This window comes from Crocodylus porosus, unplaced genomic scaffold, assembly GCF_001723895.1.
Source record: "Crocodylus porosus isolate Cpor-Errol unplaced genomic scaffold, CroPor_comp1, whole genome shotgun sequence".
NCBI classification, from domain to species: domain Eukaryota; kingdom Metazoa; phylum Chordata; order Crocodylia; family Crocodylidae; genus Crocodylus; species Crocodylus porosus.
This window is the reverse complement of record NW_017728907.1, coordinates 12280692-12290064: the sequence shown is the minus strand read 5'-3', so window position 1 is coordinate 12290064 and position 9373 is coordinate 12280692. Positions and strand designations below refer to the sequence as shown.

General features: G+C 47.6%; 1 protein-coding gene across 2 annotated transcripts in view; it reads left to right on the top strand.

The window, feature by feature from the left end:
- Window positions 1-3154: 3154 nt before the first annotated feature.
- Window positions 3155-9373, top strand: part of LOC109307093 (dimethylaniline monooxygenase [N-oxide-forming] 5-like) — a 40963-nt gene continuing 34744 nt past the window's right edge. The window contains exon 1 of one of the 2 annotated variants that reach the window (XM_019530759.1): window positions 3155-3429. In XM_019530759.1, coding sequence (XP_019386304.1) covers window positions 3189-3429 — 241 coding nt within the window. In that variant the 5' untranslated portion in view covers window positions 3155-3188. The remainder of the gene's footprint in view (window positions 3430-9373) is intronic. The other variant, XM_019530758.1, reaches the window with a different exon arrangement.

Below are 9373 nucleotides of genomic sequence, written 5' to 3'. Positions count from 1 at the left end.
TCAGAGTAAAAAGAGAGAAATGTCAACTAGGAGTTTCCAGTATTAACTTTCTGGGATATCAGATTGATGCTCCTGGCATTTACTCAGCTGAAGACAAGGTAAAAGCAATACATGATGCCCCTATACCAAAATGCAGGCAGGATCTTCAAGCATTCTTTGGACTTCTCAATTTTTATCACATCTTCTTGAAAGACAAAGCCACCATAGCAGAGCCACTTCGTTGCTTACAGGATAAAGGAGCTCAATGGAAGTGGACTTGACAGCACAACAAAGCCTTTCAGGGTGACAAGAAGTTGCTACATCAGACTCTGTCCTTGTTCATTATAATGAGCAAAAGCCAGTATCCAGTACTTGTGATGCCTCGCCATTTGGTGTCAGCTCTGTCCTTAGTCACACATTGCCTGATGGCACAGATGTACCCATTGCTTTTTACTCAAGAACAATGACTTCATCTGAAAGGAACTACACACAGATTGATAAAGAAGCATTGGCAATCATTGCAGGAGTTTAAAAAAGTAATAATTACGTTTATGGCCACAAATTCAAAATCTGAACAGACCACAACCCCCTTCTTGAAATTTTTACTATGGACAAACCAACTCCTCCTATTTTGTCTCCCCATATGCAACATCATGCTAACCACATATGACTATACACTTGTGTACAAACCTGGGAAAACTACTGCAAATGCTTATACATTGAGCTGCCTACCACTACAAATACCTGATTGTGCTACTCCTCCACCAGTGGAAGTCCTCATGCTGGAATCCATGCCAGTAGCTCCTCTTCAGGCTGATCAGATAGCAAGGATGACTGCAAAAGACCCTATCCTTGCCTGTGTCCTCAGCTGGGTGTGGAGGGGCTGGCCTGCAGACAAATTGGCTGAGGAATTCAAGCCATTTTCATCCCCTCAGCATGAGCTGTCTGCCCGCGAGGGTTGCCTCTTGTGGGGAAATCGTATCGTAATTCCAGAAGCAGGACACCAAATCATACTGACAACACTGCACACAGCACACCCAGGCGTTGTGAGGATGAAAGCGCTGGCTAGAAGTTATGTATGGTGGCCAGGTAAGGACAATGACATAGAAAGGGTTGTGAGGGAGTACAGCATTTGTCAAGCAACCCGTTATAATCCACTGAAGGCACCAATATTCCCTTGGGAAATGACAAATGAACCCTGGTCATGCACCCACATTAATTTTGCTGGCCCTTTTCAAGGTAAGAACTTCTTAATTGTTGTTGACTCATACTCAAAATGGCTTGAAGTGATCACTGTCTCAACTCTTGCATCAACTGCCACTATAACAGCTCTCCATCAGCTGTTTGCAACCCATGGGGTGCCCGACACTATCGTTTCTGATAATGGCAGTGCATTCACCTCAGCAGAGTTCCAAGATTTTGCCAGCCACAACCTCATTCGAACTGTTACCATTGCTCCTTGCAGCCACAGGCCAATGGGCAAGCTGAGCAAATGGTGCAGACTACAAAAGATTCACTGAAAAGAACTGTTGTAGGAGACTGACCTACCAGGCTGGCCAGATTTCTGTTTGCTCAACATGTAATTCCTTGCCCTACAACAGGGTCCAGCCCATCAGAGCTTCTTATGGGTTGTCATCTCAAGACATGCCTTGACCGTGTTAACCCAGACCTTGTGAGAGACTCGCAGTTTAGGAAAGAAAAGGAGCTGGACTTTGTATTGGCACCTGGTACCTTACATCTTTTCATTCCACAAGAGACTGTGTTTGCTCAGAACTACGGGACAGGCCCACAGTGGGTTCAGTCTAAAATTGTAAGCGCCACAGGACCCATATCATATACAGTCCAGATTGATGACAGACAAGTTTGGAGAGGTCACATGGACCAGCTGCATGGATGTTCTCCTACTGTTAGCCCTTCACCTGAACGATCTCCAAGCACCAGTCCACCACCAACAGACATGGATTCATTGGAGAAGTGCCTCCCTGTTTCCACCAACGCAAACCCTTTTCTATCACTGTTAGAAGGACCTTCTGATGCCTCCTGCCTACTTTTATTCACATGTGTTTGCACTCAGATACAATCCAAGGCCTTTGCCTGGGGTGCTGAGCTCCCTGTCACGATGCCACAGAGCTATCTTTACATGAAATGGCACGCACAGAAGAAAACTGTTGCCCCTTGATGCCCAAACCGCTTTGAGAAATTAACTCTGGGATGTCCTAGCCAGACTCAGTGCTTCGTTCTCCCCACCCCACCCGGTCTTCTCTTCCCCTGCCCTCCCCACGCGACTGCCCTCCCCAAAGCCCAGCAGCTCCCACCCCAGCAGCCCCCCGGCTCCCCACACACAAGCAGCATTGGCTTGCGGCAGTGCTGATCCTCTGAATGAGGCTGTGCAGAAGGGTCTGTTGCAGAGATGTGTTAGAGAGGGGTGTGTTTCCTAGGGAAGGAGAAATCCTCTCTTGGAGCTGTACTCAACCTTGCAGCCCAGCGGGCTGGATGGGCAGTGTCACATCACCAGACCAGATCTGGCCGGTGATCCCGATCTAGCACCTGGGCAATTGCCTGACTGCACAGACAGGAGAAAGGGGCTTGATCCAGCCCCGTGGGGGGCAGAAGAGGTCGTCTGACCTGGCCCTGCGGGGGGGGCGGGGCACGGCCTGACCCCAATCCAGCTGTGGGGAGGGGGTCGTGACCCACGCGGGTGTCCGGCCTCACTCCAACCCGCCACATGGGGGTTGGGAAATGGCAGTGTGAATGGCCACCGCTCCCCGGCGGCCCAATTCCCTAAGTCGTGGGGAGCCCCACAGACATGCAAGAAGCGAGGGGCCCGTGGGCCGGAGACAGCGCCTTGGTCCGAGCGGCGGCTCCCGGGATCGGACCCCCGGACGGTGCCGCCGCTAGGGGCCGCCTGTCTCCAGCCTGCGCCCCTCCCCCCACCTTTCCCCGGTTGCCATGGCAGCCGGCCGGGGCGCCGCGACCACGTGACGAAGGCGGAAGCGGAAGTCGTGACGGCGGCGGCCGGTGTAGCCATGCCGAGCCCCCGAGGCAGCCGCGAGCGGCGGGCGGCGGCGGGTGCGGGGCGGCCTGAGTTCCTGTCGCTCGTGAGCCCGCGGGGCCCGGGCATCCCGGACAGCCCTTCCCGCCGCCGGGAGGTGTCCGCCGCGCCGGGGCCCGGGCCAGGACCGGGGCCGCCTCTGCCGGAGGAGGACTGCATGAAGCTGAACCCGTCGTTCACGGGCATCGCGCTGCGCTCGCTGCTGGCCATCGACCTGTGGGCCTCCAAGCGGCTCGGCGTGTGCGCCCGCGAGGGCTCGGCCTGGGGCAGCGCCCGGCCGCTCATGAAGGTCATCGAGGTGTCCGGCCACGGCATCCCCTGGCTGCTCGGCACCGCCTACGGGCTCTGCCGGAGCGACAGCTCGGCCGGCCGCGAGGTGCTGCTCAACCTGCTCTTCGGTGAGCCTGAGCCGGGCGAGGCAGGGGTCCGTGTGTCCTGGGCTCGCAGAGGGGCAGACATAATAGCAAGGCTTTGTCAGAACACTTGGAAGAGACATGTGTAGGGCATCTGTAAACCACACCAGATACATGGTGATGGCTCTGTGGAGGCGCCAACAGCTACATCCTTGGTTGCTCGCAAGATCAGGGTGAAATATATGGTTATCTGCTGGGGACCCTATCCTCACCAAAAATCTCGCCATTTGATGTCTAGTTCGGACATGAGGACAGGATGGTAGGGGGCACAGACCACAAGCATGTAAAGCTGGCAGCAATGGGAGGCCCCAGCCTGCTGCGATGGTATGATGGGGAGCCTCATGGGGCTTGCTGAGGCAAGAGCTCATGACAGGCTTCAGGGTGGGAGGGAGCTGGGGGATAGTGGGGGTCAGGGACTGCCCTTGTGCAAGACCTAAGTCCGTGTAGGCTTGGGCAGTGTCTGGCAGAGTGGTTTTGACCTACCAAATGAATGAGTTCTATTTTAGTCCTGTGATTGTCTGCAAAAGCAGATGTTGTAGTGACCCAGACTTGTAAACCTGGCTCCTGTATCTGCCCATACCTCTGAGACTCACTAGATTTAGCAGATTCCTGCTAAAGCTCTTTTTTTCCAGAAGGGCTTATGCTGGCTAAGAATTGATCTTGTGAAGCTTTCATGGGGTACCCCAGAGTCTCTCTGTTGTGATACCTTGGAAAAAAGGAAGGAAATGCAAGGGAATAAAGAGGATTTTGGGATGGAAGTAGCATCCTCCAAATATAAATTGTTTTTCCCTGACAACAAAAAAAACAGAGTGTCTGGGATATTTCTTGGTGATCTGCAGTTAAAGTACAAGGCCAATGATGTATTGGTGCAAATCTAAAGCTAGGGTGGCCTTTCTAGGAGAAGCAGCAAGCCAGGAAGCATCTTGCAGTATTAATCTTTCCAGTACCTTCTGAAAACTGGTTGGTTTGGGCCCTGTGTCATATAAGATGACAAAATGTTGCTCTGAGTAGAGAAGTCTTCAGACATATTTAGGTATACATGGGTTTACTTCATTTGATTTCAAAGGCCTAGAGTTTGCAGGCTGTGTATGAATCAGTAAAAGGAACTGGGCTGAAAGCAGGCGCCAATATATGAATCTCAGGTACGTGCACAGCTGGAGGGTGCCCACAGTGTTGTTAATATGTACATATGTTGTCATGTGGCAGCATAGGCAACTGGTAGGGGGTGCACATCCCCCCCCCCCCACACACACACACACACCCGACGGCTGACACCGACACTGTCGGCAGGGCTGGTGCCCCTTCCACCCTCCTGACAGGGCTGCTACCATCGGTGGCTTCTGCAGGTGCTTTCCCCCCGCCCCCCTGATTCAGGAAGCTCATGTGTGGCAGGAGTTGGTAATCGTACTAGATACTCTGATTATTACATTGACAGTAGGTTTCAATAGCTGCCATTTTATGCCTGGCTAATTTTTGTGACACTGAATGTACTGATTTTTTTTTTTTTTTTTTTTGGTAATAATTCAGTGTCCTTGTTTTAATGGCAACTTTTTGTATTTGTTTGTTGCTGTTGTCTCCTAGCTTTGTTGCTGGATCTAGTCCTGGTGGCAGTGGTGAAAGGGCTCGTGAGGAGAAGGCGCCCCACTCACAACAAGATGGACATGTTTGTCACCGTTTCCGTGGACAAATACTCCTTCCCATCAGGCCATGCTACCAGAGCTGCTATGGTGTGCAGATTCGTTCTGCACCATCTGGTGTTGGCCATCCCTCTGCGAGTACTGGTGGTACTGTGGGCTGTCATTGTCGGCATCTCCAGAGTCATGCTGGGCAGACACAACGTGACAGATGTGGCCTTTGGGTTAATCATGGGTTACATGCAGTACAGTGTAGTGGAATATTTCTGGCTGTCACCCCTCAGTGCACCTACTCTCTTTGCACTGTGGAGTCACTGAGGGCCACCATGAAAAGGAAACCGCTTGTGGTCTAACGTTTCTCACTGTGAACAGAGAGCATGGACAGGACTAGATGAAAGTGAATCATAGGCCTCATTTGATCAGCAAGGCTGATGGTACCAGCCATGTTTCACTTTGGCTGGAGGAAGTGAGTCCAATTGGAAAGGTATAGTTGGTGCCATCCTTGCTCCCTTAACATGCTGCAGGGCTCAAGCATGTACTACTAGCCCATATGATTGCACTGACCATTCCAGAATGAGATTATTCCTTCTCTCCTGGTGCTGGGGAAGTCTGAGGAAGATTTGCACACCAGCCAAGCAGCCCATTCTTATTTCCTTAGTATATAAGAACGCACACCAATAGGATCTGTAGTCAGGAGCAAAGCTATCAAATGGCATGTGGCACAGTGTGCCTGTTGTATAGTCAAAGTACTAGCACATACAGTATAAACATAGATGTGACCTCTAACAAAAATCTGTAGGTGTTTACTTGTCTTTCTGTGTGCTGTAAATATACTTAACTGATAGGTGCTGCTGTGCCTGACTGTGATAGTGTGCATGTGCCTTGTAGCAGCTTCTGTCCAGTTTGACTTGAGAGACTCTGCCTTTTTGTGGATGCTTTCCATGCACTTCTTCCTCTGACTTGAGATTGCCAAGGTTTTGTCATCACATTTGTTCTCCTTCTTGAGCAGCTTGCTCATCTGGCCTCCTACCTTCAGTAAGTTAGATTCTTGTTGCATCAGGGAAAGCTGGCTAGAAAAGTGCAGCCTTCCTGCTGTGAGTACTTTGGCAATTGTAGGGGAAATATAGTGTCTGAATGGGGTTTACTGAAGTGCATAATGAGTGTACATAGCTGGGGCATGTGTGTGCCTTCTCTTTTGGTCAGCGTGCAGTGTGATGTACTAAGCTGGATGAGTTTTGCCTAACCTGCTAAAGCTGAGCCCACCTTCACATGTTCCTTCTGTCATAGACTGAGAAGATTCCCCTATATATTCACTAGTTACTCTTACCTGTGGTCACGAGGCAAACAATATGCAAATAATAATCCAAGCCATTCGTGGGCTCACTATCCAGACTTTTCATTTGTAAAATGGAGATGTGGATCTCCTTTGTGAAACATGTTGTGATCGAAATTATAAAAAGAGCTACTTTAAGTGCTAGAATTGCTACTATTTAGAAATAAATTCTAATTATACCAGCACTTACCTCAGTTCTGTATCTCAACAAAAGGTGTTTAGATGCTTGAGTACATGAGTTGTCTCTCAGGCTTCATGGGCCTGTTCTTATATGATAAGGGAAGGGTGGCACCTTTAAAAACTAACTAGTTCCACCTGCCTGACTTCAGACTAACATGACTAAACACCTCTGTGAAATTTAGATGCATTGTTTCTAACACTGCCACCTCAATGGTGGACCTATATGAACATTTAAGAAAGAATATAAATACGTAAGGGTAAGGAATCAAAATTTAAGCAATAATAGCCAGAGGGGCCAAAAATATTTCCATAGAGCAAAAGTTAAAAGATCTTTTGGGTATGAGGGACCTCTACTAAAAAAGGCTAATCACTCTCTTTGCATTATTAGTGCTGAGGAAATACTTAGTACAAAGCTTATTCTTTTGGTGAGAGAAAAACAAGACCATGTCTGAAATAAATAAAAGAGAAATTATATTGTATTGTTAAAAGTCAGAGTTTTAAAAGGTATTTAGGCACCTGCCTCCAGTTTAATTTATCCAGAGTTCTGGAAGAAAGATTGGCATAAGTATAAGTTTAAGTTCAAAGGGAAGAAGAATTGCATGCTTTACTGTGTCCTTTATGACTGACCCAGGAGAACAGTCTCTTTCCCATATCAAAAAAGTTAAAGGTCTGGCCACACCAGCAGCTCAGTGGGCCAGTTAAAGCACACCAGGTTGTATAACTGACACAGCACAGGGATGTGACATGGCCTGCATCCTATCCAGCCCCTTTAACTCCTCCGCCTGGATGACTAGCATCTCTTTACAGTTGGGTCTACTAAGGGATGACCTTTGGCACAAAACTAGATTGAGGTTCAGACCCTTGGCTTTGGGGTCAGTGAGGTGCCTTCACTGCTCTGCCTCTGCTTCTCTCCCTATTCCTGTAAGGCTTATGAGGAAAGGCTGAATGAGCTAGGGTTATTTAGTCTGGAGAAAAGAACGCTTATGAGGGATTTGATAACACTTTTCAAACACATGAAGGATGAGTAGAATGAGGGTGGAGATGGGCTTTTCTCTTGGGCCTCAGGGGCCAGGACTAGGAATTATGGATTCAAGCTACAGCAGAGAAAGTTTAGATTGGAGATTTCTAACTGGGTTCAACGCTGATTTTTAAAGTAGTGCTGCGTGCACTTGCTTCTGAGTGTCGGCAGCCTTCTAAGGTTTTACACTCACATTTTCTTTGCTCCCCCGTTGCATGGCAGATTTTCCCCCTTAATGCTTCAAAATTAGCTGATAGAATCTTGTGGGCCACACTATCAAATGGATTGATACTGCAGAAATCTGTGATACTGCAGAACTTCCACCATAGATGTCACTACTGCTCCATTCTTTACCCAGCTTAGAAAGCCGATGGAGGCTGTCAAGCAAATCATGGAATTCAGATCTAGTTGGCCTTGTCCTTACTACCCTTTTTGAAAGAATGGGAAGTTATGACTATGAAAGTAATTGTGGTTGATAACTAATCTCTACAAGTATCTTCCTGTGTGACTTTAGGAAGCGTTAAATAAACTGTGAGTCCATCAGCCATTCTCAGAGGAAAGGCAACTGTGGGAGTGTAAACTAGTCAATGTGGAAAGTGAATTAAAGTAGTTTGGGCTTTGCTCCTTGCCACTTTTTGTTGTTTTAGATTTAAGTTTATTTGTTAAATGCTTTGCTTTTTACCTGCTTGTGTGGACTGGGGAAAGTAAACCCAACTGTGCAAAGTACTGTTGCAAGTACACAACTCATTCCGTGACAGCAGTCATGCATGCCACTGATTAAGCTTGAAAGCAACATTCCCAAAAGCAGTATGGTTTTCTTTTCTTTTTTTTAAGGTTGAAGGCATCCCTTCAACAAGCCTGGATGTTAATTTGTTTGACCTTTACCTGCAACATAACTTATGTCTTTTAATCATTATTTAAAATGTTTGGTATGAACTTAAAAGACCTATTCTGATTCATACTAGTCGGTGCCTTCAACCTCCGGTTGACTAACCTAATCTTGTACAAAGGTAGTAATTTTAGATATCTTGCTAGAACATGGTGGATTATAGAAGTATAGGAGCTGGTTTCCCAGTTTAGTAAAATCACTATGGTAGCATAAAAGTCAGCCTGGGGAAGCAATCCATAAGGGCATTCCCACTTCCTTCCTTCCTTTTTTCTCCTTCTCCCCCCGGCCCCTTCATCCCATTCCCAATGGAGGGGTTGAAAACAGGAAGGAGGGGGCAGGCTGGAGTCCATTGTTCTGTGTCTTTTCACCTTAGAGCAATGGTTCTCAGCCTTTTTTGGACTCAAGCCACCCATGGAAGATGTCAGCTCCTTGTTTTCACTTGTTTTTTTACTATAGAAAAATAATAAAATAAATATTCTGTTGCAAAGAACTCAGAAAAAACACCACAGATCTGAATGTTTTTAATGCTTACAATTCCTATTTGAAATCTCTGGATTTATCTTGTGAATCATGTCTGTACACCTAACAGTGCTAACATTGTGTGGTAGTTGTAGCACCTCTGAAAGGATACCAGGGCACCCTAGTTAAGAATCACTGGGTTAAAGCAATCTTGAAGATACTCTAATTTACAGCAGGGACAATGGCAACCTCAGATTATGGGGCTTGTCAGGATTTCTGACAGATATTTTCTCTCTGCTTTCTGTTCCTATGCTTGGCTCAGGAGCAGTCTGTCTGATGTTGGGGGCTGTATTGTATTCACATAAAAGAAAATGTGGCTTAAATTATGATGCTGACATCCAGTTCCTTTTAACAGT